At 48.6% G+C, this 15,414-nt stretch overlaps 5 protein-coding genes across 5 annotated transcripts; 4 read left to right on the top strand and 1 right to left on the bottom strand.

Annotated features, from left to right (window-relative positions):
- Positions 1 to 99: 99 nt before the first annotated feature.
- N7537_000408 (RNA-binding snoRNP assembly protein NAF1) lies at positions 100 to 2,109 on the top strand (the record flags this gene model as incomplete). The annotated part of the gene is made up of 1 exon (XM_056891466.1): positions 100 to 2,109. One exon carries the CDS (start codon positions 100 to 102, stop codon positions 2,107 to 2,109), a length of 2,010 nt encoding a protein of 669 aa, XP_056756461.1.
- Positions 2,110 to 2,387: 278 nt separating this feature from the next.
- Positions 2,388 to 4,127, bottom strand: N7537_000407 (U4/U6-U5 snRNP complex subunit PRP3; the record flags this gene model as incomplete). Its single annotated transcript, XM_056891465.1, has 1 exon — positions 2,388 to 4,127. One exon carries the CDS (start codon positions 4,125 to 4,127, stop codon positions 2,388 to 2,390), a length of 1,740 nt encoding a protein of 579 aa, XP_056756460.1.
- Positions 4,128 to 4,405: 278 nt separating this feature from the next.
- Positions 4,406 to 9,608, top strand: N7537_000406 (DNA-directed RNA polymerase I core subunit RPA190; the record flags this gene model as incomplete). The annotated part of the gene is made up of 4 exons (XM_056891464.1): positions 4,406 to 4,590; positions 4,655 to 5,152; positions 5,214 to 7,932; positions 7,995 to 9,608. 4 exons carry the CDS (start codon positions 4,406 to 4,408, stop codon positions 9,606 to 9,608), a joined length of 5,016 nt encoding a protein of 1,671 aa, XP_056756459.1.
- Positions 9,609 to 11,149: 1,541 nt separating this feature from the next.
- Positions 11,150 to 11,493, top strand: N7537_000405 (uncharacterized protein; the record flags this gene model as incomplete). Its single annotated transcript, XM_056891463.1, has 2 exons — positions 11,150 to 11,275; positions 11,326 to 11,493. 2 exons carry the CDS (start codon positions 11,150 to 11,152, stop codon positions 11,491 to 11,493), a joined length of 294 nt encoding a protein of 97 aa, XP_056756458.1.
- Positions 11,494 to 12,329: 836 nt separating this feature from the next.
- N7537_000404 (alcohol dehydrogenase family protein) lies at positions 12,330 to 13,589 on the top strand (the record flags this gene model as incomplete). Its single annotated transcript, XM_056891462.1, has 5 exons — positions 12,330 to 12,448; positions 12,502 to 13,280; positions 13,331 to 13,382; positions 13,436 to 13,480; positions 13,532 to 13,589. 5 exons carry the CDS (start codon positions 12,330 to 12,332, stop codon positions 13,587 to 13,589), a joined length of 1,053 nt encoding a protein of 350 aa, XP_056756457.1.
- Between the last annotated feature and the right edge of the window lie 1,825 nt (positions 13,590 to 15,414).

Raw genomic sequence — 15,414 nt, 5'->3', positions numbered from 1 at the left:
ATGCGGAGTCTGGCAAAATAAAAAAAGTTTCCTGTCGACTTTTGATCTTCAGAGTTGAACTGCTTTTTATTCAATTAATATTTGAGTTGAAGATTCAATATGGATGGACATCACAACCCTTCAAATGGAACAGGTGCCGATGAAGGCCCTGCCCCGAAAAAACCCTGTCTTATTGAGACGCCTATCGCAGGGACCCCAGACAACGGCAGCGATTTCTACAACACTCCCTTGGCTGCAGGTACACCAGACATAGGTATAGCCAGTCTAGATTCTGGAAGCAGTGCATCTGAACCCTCTACTTCCTCGAAGCCAACCTATATGATCCCCGGATTAAACCTTATCCACCACCCCTCCGAACAAAAAAATGGCTCGCCTCCGACCGAAGACACAATCAAGCAAGAGGAAGGTCAACTAGTGAACCAGCAAGATGTTGAGACAGAGCTCAAGCAAGAGGAAATTCAGCACATTTGCCAACCCGAGTCCACCGACTCAGTCATGAAGGACGAGACAGAGGCGAACCAAATAAAAAATGAACCCACTGCTCCCCTCAGCGAAGCTATAAATGCCGATCAAGATACCTGCCAAGACAATATGATCGAAGCCACTGGTCAGGCTGACGATGCCAAAGAAGATGAGCACCCTGAGTGGGAGGTTGACTCTTCCCCATACGAGTCATCTTCAGACAGCTCTGATTCCTCGGACTCCGATGATAGTGACGATGAAGACTATCCCATCCTCAGCGCCGAGGAGCAAGCACAGATTCTCATGCGGGCGGAAGGTGGTTCCGATGACGAAGGAGACGGCAAGGGGAAAACAGGCGGACAACTGCGGACCACCAATGAAATCGAATACGAGGCCCTGCCTATCCCTGACGTTACGATCACCCCCGAGATGAAGATTGTGTTCCTCGGGAAAGTTCATGCCGCCATCGATAACAATGTCCTTATCGAGGCTAACACCTCCGGAGAATACCAGGTACTTGAGTCGGGCTCCTTGCTTTGCTCTGATGATCGCCAGGTCATTGGTGTAGTAGCAGAGACCCTGGGCAGAGTGGAAAATCCTCTGTATACAGTCACATATGCCACAGCCTCCGAAGTACAGGAAAAGGGCTTAGTCAAGGGCAAGGATATCTTCTATGTTGAGGGACACTCCACCTTTGTGTTCACCCAGCCGCTCAAGGGCATGAAGGGAAGTGACGCTTCCAACTTCCACGATGAGGAAGTTGCTGCCGATGAGATAGAATTCTCCGACGACGAAGCAGAGGCTGAATACAAGCGGAAGCTGAAGCAGAAGCGACAAGAGCGAAAGGAAGCCAGAGAAGGCCCCAAGGGTAAGAAGCCAGCCCCAGGACCTTCAAAATTGAACCAGACCGAGCTCAACTACGACGATGCCGGAGGTGAGGAGGGCTACACCCCTCTTGCACGCCCTACCAACCTTCACGAAATGATGAATACCCGCGAGCCACCAGTTGAAGGCAACGAGCGTGGCGGGTTCCGTGGCGGACGAGGTCGGGGTCGGGGTGACCGTGGACGCGGAGGACGGGGCAGAGGTGGACGTGGAGGAAGGGAGTGGGACCAGGACCGTCGGCCCCAGCAGGCCAGTGGCCCAACCCACGAGTCCCAGCCTCAGCCTCAAGCACAGCCCACCGCTCCCTACAGCCAGCCAATGTACCAGCAACCTCAACAGCCATACGGGATGCCCCAGCCCTTCGCTGCGTATGCTCAATACGCACAGCAGCAAGCCCAGAACCCGCAACATGCGCAACAGCAACAGCCGCAATTTGGCCAAGGTGGAGCGCAGCCACAGATGCCTTTCCAGTTCTCTCCATACCCGGCCTTCCAACAACCGCAATCCAATGGTTTCCAGAACGTCCAACAGGGTGCTTCTCAATTCAACCCTCAATCTCTGGCTATGTTGCAACAACAGCAACAATTCATGCAGCTTCTGCAACACCAGCAGCATTACCAACAATCTCAGCAGCATTACCAACAACCCCAGCACCAACAGCCTCAGCCTCAAAATCCGGCTATGAACTTTGACCAAGTTAAAGCTCAGCTGGATCTGCTGCGAAACCTGAGCGGCGGGAATCAGGGTCCTCCTTCTTCCTGATAAATTTGTTTTCCATACATGTTCTTCTGTGATATCCTAGCATCGGAATATTTGCTTTGCATACGGAGCGGGGTTTATGTGGGTAGGGAATTTTGTTTGATTAAAAGTTTTTCATAGCTCCAATCGAGTGTCTATTTCGAACAATTTACAGTGCCTACGGAGTGGTAAACAGTGAGGATCTGAGGCATCATGCGTATGAATGATAATGGCTATGAAGCAAGTTCGCTATCTGTAGAAGTACAATAGACCTAGACCTTGATTATCAGCCGTAGGAAACGTTAATATTCAGCTGGTTTGGCACTCTTCGCCAGTGTCCAGAAGTTCTCCATCTTGGCTCGGGACAGGGCTAATTTGGCAGCAGAGTCTGTTTCACAGATACGAGCACCAAACCATTTCCTGAAGGCCCGGCCTTTGGTTTGACCTTCCCAGAGAAGATTACATGTGTTCGCGGTAAAATCGCGGGGCTCTCCCTTATCATCCTCAGTGGATAACCAGGAGACTTTGGCTTCAGGGCTGTCTGCAGGTACTCGATCAGACCCAGGGTTTTCGGTCCAATCGATGCGGTTCAACATCAGCTTTCGGTAATTGTTGATGGAGTGTTGGCCGCCCTCAACAATCACCAGGTTGAAACGGGGATGCATGACACACATGCCCGTCAGATTATTTTGCTCTGCATTTTTGCCGATCTTGAAGCGGTTCCGGCCACTCGCCAGACTGTCAATTCGATACACAGATTGGAAGATGCCCAAAGAGGCATCCTTCTCCTTCTGAGCTTCCAACTTTTCGCGCCGTTGCTCCTTGGTCAGTTTGCGGTCTTCGTTTGCAATCTCGTGCGCCTCCTTCCGATCTGCGATCTCCCTGGTCACACGAGCTTCCACAGCCGTGGGATCCTTTACAGCTTGTTCTCCTAGAACCCGCATGAGATTGGATTTCTTGACCTTTGGAGCCGGTGCTTCCTCGAGTCCCAGCCTGATCTTGGCTTGTTGTTCCTTCAGATCTGCCATGCGTCGCTGTCGACGAATCTTGGCTTGTTCCTTCGGAGTAAGGAACATGGGTTTTTGTGCAGGCATGTGCTTTTCTTGCGGAGGTTCGAGCTCGATGGGATGCTGGATATAGCTGTTGAGGGTATCAAGTTTGATGTTTTCCTGGTCATCAATTGCGTCATAGTCGCTGCCATCAACTAATTTTGCATCCCACCACTCTACAGCGGGCGGCTCAGGAACAAGGAATGCCTTCTCCGCGTCCACATCATCGTCAAGTCCGGCCTGTCGTGATTTCTCTGCGATTCTTTTCTTCATGGCTTCCAGCTGTGCCTGTCTGCGTAGAGCCGCTGCCTGTTGGATATATTTGCCCTTTTGGTTGAAGTGTAGCTCTCGGGTTTGTCGGGGTTTCGCAATCGTTGCTTTGGGGTTAATAGCCGGGTCGAAGTAGGGGTTATTCTTGATTTCCTCGACTGACGGACCAGACAGATCAAGCTGGGGGCCACCAGCACGTTTTGGCTTAGTGGGTCGTCCATTTGCACCACGATATTCCGGTGCAGCGTCAGAGAGAAGCGCGGGATGAAGGCCAACATCCAGACCACCGCGAGCCTTGGAAATTCCCTCGTCGTCATGCGCTGGTGGTTGGTAGGATGGTGTGGGTGCACTGGGTCGTGGCTGAGAGGGTGCGCTGGCTCGTTGAGTAGCTGCAGCCACCCGAGCTTTCATTTGTTCGAGTTTCGACATTGCAGGAGCCGGTGCTGGTGGAGGAGGACTTGCAGAAGCCGGCGCGGGTGGTGCTGGAGGTGCTGGCGGTGTTGGTGTCGCTGTCACGCCACCATGCGCTTGTAGACGAGCGCGCACAGCTTCCGCCTTTGCCCTGGCTTCTGCCATTATCTTCGCAATATCTGGCTTGCCCGGGGCAGAACCTCCTTGACCTGGTACTGGGGACCCATGATTGGAGCGGGTCCTTTTCTGGGAGTTGTCCTGTTGATCCTCAGGGTGAGGACGCTTCAGCGCGTTGCCCGATGCGTCGGCCATGATGTAGATGGCTTCTGCCTCACTCGGTATTCCAACGATAGGAAAATACAAAAAGGTTGAAGGGGTGCAGGATAGACAAGCAGTAGGCGTTGTACATGACCAGACTAATCCACGCAGAAACCCAAAAAGGGTAAGGCGGTGGATATGGGCAGAAAAGAAGTTGCTCCTCCGGAAAAAAAAAAGTTCGCTCCAGAACTAAAAGCACTTGGAGATCTGAATCCGAGCACTTTGATTTCGTGCGCCAGCGTTTTCTGTTGCTCAAGGAGCTGCAGGCTACAATGGCAACTTTTGCGCGCCCGGTCGCCTCGACCATTAATGGGGTCGACTTCAATGTCTACTCCGAGGAAGAGATTAAAGCTCTCTCGGTGAAAAGAATTCACAATACTCCGACTTTGGATTCATTTAACAATCCTGTTCCCGGAGGTCTTCAAGACCCTGCTATGGGAGCTTGGGGGGATCATGTGTAAGTCTTGACTTGATTAGTATACTGTCCAATCTCTAACGTGAGAGATTTTCTTATTTTACAGATGCACAACCTGTCGCCAGAACTCTTTCACCTGCACTGGACATCCTGGACACATTGAGCTGCCAGTACCCTTCTATAATGTCACCTTCTTCGATCACATTTTCCGCCTTCTCCGAGCACAATGTGTGTACTGTCTTCGCCTGCAGATGGGTCGCAACCAGGTCAACATGTACACCTGCAAACTGCGCCTTCTGCAATATGGCTTGGTTGACGAAGTCGCTGTTGTCGATGCGATGGGAGCCGTAAAAGGTGCCAAATCAAAGGCCACCAAGGGCAAGGAGGACGATTCGGACGACTCAGATGATCCCGACGATGATGACTATATGCAAAAGAGAACTGATTATGTCACTCGACGCATCCGCGAAGCCAAGAAAGAGGGCAAATTGGAGGGATTGATGCCTGGCGGACAAAATCCTATTGCCGCAGAAGCCAGACGAGAGTTGCTCAAGGCCTTCTTCAAGGATATCAACGGATTCAAGAAATGTGTCGGCTGTAGCGGGTACGTTATATACAATATTCCCCGACCTTTACTTTGGATTTACCAGCTAACATTATGGCAGAGTGTCCCCCGCCTATAAAAAGGACCGCTACAACAAAATCTTCCGAAAGCAATTACCCGAGAAGCAGAGGCTTGCAATGCTGCAAGGAGGATTCCAGGCACCGAATACCATGGTCCTTCTCGAGCAAGAAAGGAACTCCAAGTCTAAGAATGGTGTTTCTGAGATCCACGGAGCTGAGGAGGAAATCCGCCGTGGTGTGGCTGTCGTGCAGGAGGGACAGGGATCGACCGGCCAGGAATTCATGTCTTCTTCCGAAGTCTATGGAGCACTTCACCTTCTTTTCCAAAAGGAAGGTGAGATCCTGCAGCTTGTCTACAATTCCCGTCCTGTGCCTAAGGGAATGAGAGTTGTGTCGGCAGACATGTTCTTCATCAAGAGCCTTATGGTGCCGCCAAACAAGTACCGCCCCGCAGTCCAGCAGGGTGCCGGAACAGTCATGGAGGCACAGCAGAACACTTCGTTCAATGCGATTTTGAAGGGCTGTGACACCATCAACCAAATCAGCAAGGAGATCCAAAACGAGGAAGAGAAGACCATGTCTCGCGCACGGAACTACAGTGATCTTCTTCAAGCTATCGTCCAGCTCCAAGATGTTGTCAACGGTTTAATCGACCGTGATCGTACCTCGGTCACCGGCTCAGCTGCCTTGTCACAGCCTAACGGTATCAAACAGATTCTCGAGAAGAAGGAAGGTCTGTTCCGAAAGAACATGATGGGCAAGCGTGTCAATTTTGCTGCTCGTAGTGTTATTTCACCCGATCCCAACATCGAACCCAATGAGATTGGTGTGCCCCTTGTGTTCGCCAAGAAGTTAACTTTCCCCGAACCTGTGACAAACCACAACTTCTGGGAGTTGAAGGAGGCTGTTATCAACGGTCCTGATAAATACCCAGGCGCTTCTTCCATTGAGAACGAAAACGGGCAAGTCATCAACCTCAAGTTCAAGAACTTGGAAGAACGCACAGCACTTGCCAACCAACTGCTCGCACCATCAAATTGGCGCCAAAAGGGTTCGCGTAACAAGAAGGTTTACCGTCATCTCACGACTGGTGATTACGTCTTGATGAACCGTCAGCCAACTCTGCACAAACCCTCCATCATGGGTCACAAGGCTCGTGTCCTTCCCAACGAGCGGGTTATTCGCATGCACTACGCCAATTGTAACACTTACAACGCTGATTTCGATGGTGACGAGATGAACATGCATTTCCCTCAAAATGAGCTTGCTCAAGCAGAAGCCAGAATGTTGGCAGATGCCGACCACCAGTACCTCGTTGCTACATCAGGCAAACCGCTGAGAGGTCTGATTCAAGATCACATTTCCATGGGAACGTGGGTTACATGCCGTGACAGTTTCTATGATGAGGAGGATTATCACCAGCTGTTGTACAGTTGCTTGAGACCAGAACATTCGCACATTGTCACTGACCGGATCCAACTAGTTGAGCCTGCCATGCGCAAGCCTAAGTGTCTATGGACCGGAAAGCAAATCATTACGACAATCCTCAAGAATATCCAGCCCCCTGAGCGAGGAGGTTTGACCTTGAAGAGCAAGTCTTCAACCCCCGGTGAGCGCTGGGGTGAAAACAACGAAGAAGGAGAAGTTATCTTCCAGGATGGAGAGTACCTGTGTGGTATCCTTGATAAGAAACAGCTCGGTCCCACCGCCGGCGGTCTCATCGATGCCATCCATGAAGTTTATGGATACAGCACTGCTGGCAAGCTCATCGGTGTTCTTGGAAGACTCCTCACTCGCGTTCTGAACCTGCGGGGTTTCAGTTGTGGTATCGACGATCTTCGGTTAACCAAGGAGGGTGACCGTATCCGCAAGGAGAAGTTGGCCACTGCTCCTCAGATGGGTCGCGAAGTTGCTCTGAAGTATGTGACATTGGACCAGGCTCCTGGTGACCAGACTGCCGAGTTGAACCGACGACTGGAGGAGGTTCTTCGTGATGACGACAAGCAAAGTGGCCTGGATAGTGTTTCTAACGCCCGGTCTGCCAAGCTCTCCTCTGAAATCACCAGCGCCTGTCTCCCGTACGGTCTTGCTAAGTCTTTCCCCTGGAACCAAATGCAGTCTATGACGATATCTGGAGCCAAGGGATCCGGTGTTAACGCCAACCTGATTTCTTGTAATCTCGGCCAACAGGTTCTTGAAGGTCGCCGTGTACCACTCATGATCAGTGGAAAGACTCTTCCGTCATTCAAGGCCTTCGAAACTCACCCTATGGCTGGTGGTTACGTATCCGGTCGTTTCTTGACCGGAATCAAGCCCCAGGAATACTACTTCCACGCCATGGCTGGTCGTGAGGGTCTGATTGATACTGCTGTCAAGACCTCTAGATCCGGTTACCTGCAACGTTGTTTGATCAAGGGTATGGAAGGCCTCAAGGCTGAATACGACTCCTCTGTTCGTGAAGCGTCAGATGGCTCCATTGTTCAGTTCTTGTACGGAGAGGATGGTCTCGACATCACCAAACAGGTGCACTTGAACGACTTTGATTTCCTCGCTCAGAACCACATCTCTATTTCCAAGCAGGTCCAAGCAGATGACTACCACAAACTGGCGAAGGACAACGTTACGACTTGGCACAAGGATGCCATGAAGGCAGTTCGCAAGTCCGGAAAGATTGATGCTATGGACCCTGTGTTGTCTCACTTCTCCCCCGGAGGAAACCTTGGAAGTACATCCGAAGCGTTCGCTCAGGAGCTAAAGAAGGTATGGACTCGCTATCTCTTCCCTACGATTATTTGCAATTCTAACAGTTTTTTTGAAAATAGTACTCGGATATCAACAAGAACAAGCTCATTAAGGACAAGAAGAAGAACATCGAGGGCAAGGTTACCAAGAAGACCTTCGAGGCCTTGATGAACATGAAGTACATGAAGTCCATCATTGACCCCGGTGAGGCAGTCGGAATTATGGCCGGTCAATCCGTCGGAGAACCGTCCACACAGATGACTCTCAACACCTTCCATTTGGCTGGTCACTCAGCAAAGAACGTCACACTGGGTATTCCCCGTCTACGTGAAATTGTTATGACTGCAAGTGCCAAGATTATGACGCCTACGATGACTCTTCTTCTCAACGAGGAGATTTCCAAGGACGACTCGGAGAAATTCGCCAAGGCTATCAGCAAACTGAGCATTGCCGAACTTGTTGACAAGGTGCAAGTCAAGGAACGCATTGGCTCGGGCATTGGCCACGCCAAGGCTAAAATTTATGACATCGAGATCGACTTCTTCCCGTCTGAAGAATACACCAAGGAATACGCCATTGAGACCAAGGATGTTCTGGTTGCTCTGCAATCCAAGCTCATCCCTCGTTTGGTGAGACTCACCAAGGCCGAGCTCAAGAAGCGCAATGAAGAGAAGAAGGGCGTCAAGGGCACAACTTCTCAGCCTGAAATCGGTGTTTCGGTCGGTAAGATCGCGGAGGCACCAAGAGGTGCCGACTCCGAGACCCAGCCAGCCGACGACGACAACGAAGATGATGAGGACGATGCCAAGCGGGCCGCCGGAGCTCAGAACAGGGGCAACCAGGTCTCCTACGAAGGACCCGACGCCGGCGAGCAGGATATCATCAGACGCCAAGACACCCCTGACGAAGACGAGGATGAAGATGAAAGCAGCAAACCTGCCAAGGGCACTCGCGACGTGCAAATGAAGGACGGCTCCGAGTCCGACTCTGAGGATGAGTCTGACGACGAGACCACCCAAGACAGCAAGGCGCGCGAGGAGGATGTCATGGGCAAGTTCGAGGAGATCACCAAGTTCAAGTTCGACCCTAAGAACGGCAACACGTGCACCATCCAACTTCAATACGACGTCGAGACCCCCAAGCTTCTCCTCCTTCCCCTGGTTGAGAAGGTTCTCCACCTCGCCGTCATCCAGTGCATCCCCGGCATGGGCAACTGTGTCTTCGTTGAGGCCGATGAGGCGAAGGGTGACCCCGCCAACATTCTCACCGAGGGTGTCAACCTGCTCGCCATGCGCGACTACCAGGATATCATCAAGCCCCACTCGATCTACACCAACTCCATCCACGACATGCTTAACCTGTACGGTGTGGAAGCTGCTCGCGCCACCATCGTCCGCGAAATGGATGCCGTTTTCAGTGGTCACAGTATCTCCGTTGACAACCGTCACTTGAACTTGATCGGTGATGTGATGACACAGTCCGGTGGCTTCAAGGCCTTCAGTCGTAATGGCTTGGTTAAGGATGCCTCGTCTGCTTTCGCGCGAGCCAGTTTCGAGACTACTGTCGGCGCCTTGAAGGACGTTGTGCTCGAGAGAGGTGCTGATAACCTCAAGAGTCCTAGTAGCAGAATTGTCGTTGGTCGTGTCGGCACCGTCGGCACTGGTTCCTTCGATATTCTTGCTCCTGTAGCATAGTCTCTTGGCTGGACGGAGTTTTGAAATGTGTATTTCTTGTCTTTCCCTCATGTGTATATTGTGTTTATGCAAAGCTATTTATTTTTTGTGTGTGTGTTTTCGCTTCATCTTTGATGTGTCGATGATCTGGAGTTTGTCTTTGTGCAGCGGAACCAAAAAAGTCCTGTTCATATTAGCATCTTGACTAGTTCGATAAATAGATCTTTCTCTAAGTAATGATGTTATAGCATAGCCTATCCTATGTCCTTCTATTGTAATACTTCATGGATGTTCCGAAGCACGGAGTGAGTTAGTCACCCCCTAAGCTGCTCCCTGAGCAACTCACTATAAATGTATCGAGCTACATTCCTACAATCGACTTTCCCATGGGGACAAATAGATTTATCACGTCAGTCCATCCGGTGTGATTGCAGAATCATTGATCGAGATTATATTATTGCATAAAGTTCTGCCACTTTACCTCAAATGGAGTTTAAGGAACTTGTGCCTATAGCCCACAGTAGTTCAGACTCCCCTTGTTTCGACTAAGACATGGGAATGTTTCAAATAATATCAAGCAGGGTGCCACAACGTTGAAGAGTGGAGGTTTACAAAGTACATGCTTCTTCACTTCCGGGCCAAGGGTCCACGCCGCTGTCAATTTCTTTTGAGTTTGCACATTTTGTCAGACTTTCAATACATCTAGAGAAACAGTCTATAAAAAAGATTGGTGTTCTAGTGGTTATAAAGAAGAAAAGATAGATAGAAAAGAAAGCATGAGATATTGCACCTGTGGTAATGTAAGTGCAGCAGAAACCCTGAAGGATCACCTGGTTTATCTCAACACCGCCAAATGTCTCAAGTCCATATGCTTAGGTTCAGTAGTCGGACCCCTAGTCCCTTTCTTAGTGGAGTTGTTTTGCTTGTTTCAACGGGGTGGATCACCGGGCCGCGAATGGCACATTTCTTAGCTGCCTTGGCTTTCTTCTTCTCCATAGATAAGCAATAGCTGTAGATCTTGCCTAAAGATAGGAAAAAAGATCAAGGTTCTAACCGTTAATAAACAATATATCATGATAGTACTAGCAACGTTCTACGAAAAAGACTATAGCAACCTGTTATGTCAGGTTTCTTCATATATCTACAACATAGCTGCCTTAACCTACTCTCGGCTTCACATCCGATTCAGACCATCTACGAATATAAACGAATGCGAGTTAAACACTCTGGTGTCGTAACACTAACTGAGACCCAAAATTGGGTACCTTGACAAATCAAGTTTCCGGGCCAAACGTCCAGCGAACTGATCTGCACGAACTAACCTTATTAAACTAGGCAAACGTTATTATCTAGCTTATACTTACTGGTGATTTAATTTGGGCTGCATCCTTTCCCGGGGAGATTTCGGAGAAATGACAACTGGTGTTCAGTTATTCACATGGCGGTATAGATAGAGCCTGTAAATATTAAATAAAGCACGATGGCTCCGGGATATACTCCAAAATATCAAACTCTCACATCCAAACTTCTCACATATCTTCAACCAATCCTCAATCTCCACAATGAAGGTCTTCAGTCTCTTGATGCTGCTTGCCACTGCCGGAACTACCTTGGCAGCTACCTGCCCAGGCTCGGGACAGTGTGAATGTCTGTTCCCCGACAAGTCGCACTGCTGTCTCTACGGATCCGTATGTCTTTCGATGATTTTGATCTGTCTGGGAGCTAACATAAGACATAGAACGCAGAGACTGGCGATGGCTATGATTGCACCACACTGTGTGCAGGTGCTAGTCGAATCCTCCAGGGGGGCGAAGATACCCCAGTAAAGTGCAATGCAGGCGGTGATTTTGCCTGTGCCTCTCTCATCACTACGCAGGGTCGCACTCCATGCTACAACAACGCCTAAGTATTTTGTCCCAAGATGTACCCGCAAAAGCTATTTCTAACGTTCGTTGAGTGAATAGGTAGTTTCGGATTTCAATGGCATGGCTGTCATTTGAGGACCCAAGTTTGGAGCCACGAACTCACATTTGTACGACAGGCAGAAGACAGGATGAGGTGGATGGGAACCCGGGCTGTTTCAATGCGGGCCATAGGCACTACTGGAACGAGAGGCATCGACTATTTAACCCCAATAGGAATCTTGTATCCTACATCATCCCTACATGATGCCAGGTAGAGCACCGAATAGTTCTATACCGGAGTATTAGTTCGTGAGTATTGTCAACTTATAAGCAAAGTCACCGAAGTAACAATGTATGATTGAAGACGAATAACTAAACTAAGCGCACGAATGAGTGTTCTCATATATCCTTCGTACCTACTCCTTAATCTACCGCCTAGGGTGTGTGCTCGTGGATATATGTTGTCCTCCAAGTACAACATAGATCCAGGAGTCCTGCCTATGTAAGCGGTTTACCCCGCAAAAAGTCCCCTATCAAAAACGGCTTTGATACTTCCTTCATTGTAAGGATGAAGGTCAGTTTTGCCTCTAGAATACTTTAAATCTCAGTTCAAAGGAACACATTTTATTCCTTTGCAATGCGTCTACGCAAAAATGCCATTGATACTCGTTTCCTTGACACGCCAGCATAAATCCGAGGTCTGCCGAGGTCCCTCGGTGATGTCGCCGGACTACGCATATCCCTGTGACTTAAAACGAGACTTGCATCTCAGTTGCAACGTCATCCAACTTTCTAACATACCCTGCACAAACCACAGGAACGTTCATAATCCTCCAAAATGCAAGCCGTCGTTTTCAAGGGCCCGTCGAAGGTAGCCATCGAGCAAAGGCCCATCCCTCAGATCCAAGATTCATCAGATGCCATCCTGAAGGTGCGATACACTGCGTTATGTGGCAGGTAAGTAATCAAGAACTATACCTAACCCCGCACAATCCCTCATATTTCCAAAGTGAACTCCATGTCTTTCGTGGCCACCAAAAGTCCGGCACAGAGTTTATCATGGGCCATGAGTTTACCGGTGAAGTTGTCGAGCTTGGCTCCGATATCAAGAACTTCCAAAAGGGAGACCGAGTGGTCTCGCCCTTCACTTCCAGCTGTGGGGAATGTTTCTACTGTGAGCGTGGTTTCTCTTCTCGATGCGCTCGAAGCCAGCTATTCGGTACTGTTGGACTTGATGGTGGACAGGCTGAGTATGTGCGTATCCCACTAGCCGATTCGACTCTTGCCAAAGTCCCAGCATCAATCGACGAGAAGAAGCTAGTTCTTATGGCTGATATATTCCCCACCGGTTACTTTGCCTCTCTGAACGCCTTCTCTGGCACGACCCCGGAGGAGATTCAAAAAAGCACGGTACTCCTCTTTGGCTGTGGTCCTGTGGGTATCTGCGCACTTATCAGTGCCCTCGATTACAAGCCAAAGACTTTGATCGCAATCGATAGTGTGCCTTCCAGACTAGCGCTTGCACAGAGTCTAGGAGCCGAGGCTTGGAATTTCAAAGAGGATGAAGAAGGACTGCGTCAAAGGGTAAAGGATCTTACTGACGGCCGTGGAGCGGATATTGTTATCGAAGTCGTTGGACATAGTAGCGCTCTCAGGATGGGATTCGATTTGTTACGGCCCTGGGGCCGAATATCGAGCGTCGGCGTTCACAATCAGGATATCCCGTGGACTGGGAATGAAGCCTACGGAAAGAACCTTCGTCTACAGATGGGTCGATGCCCCGTTCGGAGTATGTCTGATTCCACGGCTTACTTTGATTGTTTTGCTCAATTGTGCTAGGTATCTTTGGTCCGGCGATGGATCTCTTCGAAAAGAAGCAAGACGTCCTCAAGTGAGTTTGGGTAACCCCGTATTCTATGTTTTGCGAGTCTAACCGATTCCTAGCTTCATGTCTCAAGACATCCGTCCCCTCTCACAGGCTGTTCAAGCGTGAGTTCTTCTCATTCAGATCTTGATCCCCTATGATTGACCCTTAGGCAGATATGACGATTTCGATAATATGCGGGCCCACAAGGTGATTTTTGAGGCGGAGAAGTGAACGGAACTACTAGCAAGTGGGAGATCATAGATGGGTGTCTAAGGAATATGACTGACTCCGAGGAATAAAAAGAGATATCCCAAGGAAGTAACTAAAGAGTGGAGCCCCTTTCCACACGATAATATCTAGCATGCTGTAGTGGGAAGCGCATCTCTAGTTAGTAGATATAGCGGTTTGACTGGAAAATTTGCGCACAGACTATGATAACGAAACCGGCCAGATGCTTATATATTGATGGTTGTTGTCTTCGGGGCTTTTAATAAACATAGAGCAACACGGATTAGTATTTGATTACAGTGAATTGAGAATGCTCGCGGCCATTGTTCTTGAAGTCTAGAGCCGCTTTAGTGTAAGGTCTAAGTGACTCAAGATCAATTATTACCGAGGGAAAATATCCCTATAGAATAGGTGGATCTATTTTGCCTGGGATATCTCTCCATATAAATATATCAAAGTGGTCTCCAAGGGCCCATTGGTCCCTCGTAGTGCATTTATCTAGACCGGCACCATGACTGTTGAGGTTGAGCCATATGGTTTCTCATATAAAATGAAATGGCTTGCTTTTTTAAGAGAAAAATATCAACTGTAATAGCCTGAGGGACAAAGGTAACCATCTAAGCAGGTATCACTAGCAGCTAGCGATAACAATACAGTCCATACTACGAACAAAGATAATCTAGGGCAAATGATCCCATACAAGATGCTTTCGGCAGTCCTTGCGTGTACATACTTTCTAGCTTTCTTTTGAAAATCCCTTTGTTTATCGTACTGACACCTTCATAGATGCCAGGCAAACTCCACATGCAAGTTCGATGTTATGCGCAGGTGTTTGCTATTCACTTCAGAGTGACATTTGAGGATTGGAAATTCAGGACATAGATATCTTGGTATGGAATAGTAGATAAGATAAATTAGATGAACAAAAAAATAACAAAAGGAAAAAAGAAATTGCTGGGCAAGTTGCCCGACGGGGGGGTCGAACCCCCAACCTTGTGATTTCAAGTGATGAAACCCACTATTAAAAGTCACACGCTCTGCCAATTGAGCTAGCCGGGCTGATTTGTTGAAAACGAAATGTTTTGCTGAAACATGAAGCATTCAGAGTTTTAGAATTTTGGAATTTGTTTCTTTTCTATATATGGATTTTTTAATTCCCATGGCTACAGTTCTAGACATTATCAAAGTGAGGAGGCTAATAAGAAAAAAACATATTCATGACCCATGTACATGCTCAGGTTATCTCCCTTTTTCTTTTTCTTTTTCTTTTTCTTTTTCCATGCACATGGGGTGTTTATATATCTCCACTTTGGGCATATAATATCTCTTATATATATACGTGATATCAGGTTTGGATGTTGAGAATCCCAATTAATTCATCGTAACCTGCCAAGGATATTGAACTCCTACACATCCACGATCAGCGCCTTTAATGCAGTCTGGCAGCTGCACCGCCAGTTTTTGCATACAACTTGCATCATGTTGTATGGCGTGTAGGCATTCCAACCCAGGAACATCTGGGGTTATCATAGTCTCTCTCTGAAGCTATTATAAATGTACGATGAGGGGAAAGGGGTGCGAGAGAAGTCTATACATGTAAATATCGCCCTATTCCAGGTATGAAGAGATTAAACAGTTCTACAACCCCGATTTTACGCTTCTGTAAGAAGATGATCTTTACCCCAGTATACGTTGTATAGTCCTAATTACACCACTCAACATCAGAAGCCGGTTATTTTCTACCGAAGTACCAATTGCACCTTAAGCTTTCCAGTGAGAAACCTTCGAAAATCCTCTAGGAGTCAGACATGAGCTCATGTAAACATGT

The sequence above is a fragment of the Penicillium hordei genome, assembly GCF_028827395.1.
Source record: "Penicillium hordei strain IBT 12815 chromosome Unknown utg000001l_segment0_segment0, whole genome shotgun sequence".
In the NCBI taxonomy this organism is placed as follows: domain Eukaryota; kingdom Fungi; phylum Ascomycota; class Eurotiomycetes; order Eurotiales; family Aspergillaceae; genus Penicillium; species Penicillium hordei.
Note: the sequence above shows the minus strand (reverse complement) of the source record. Positions and strands in the feature narration are given on the sequence as shown.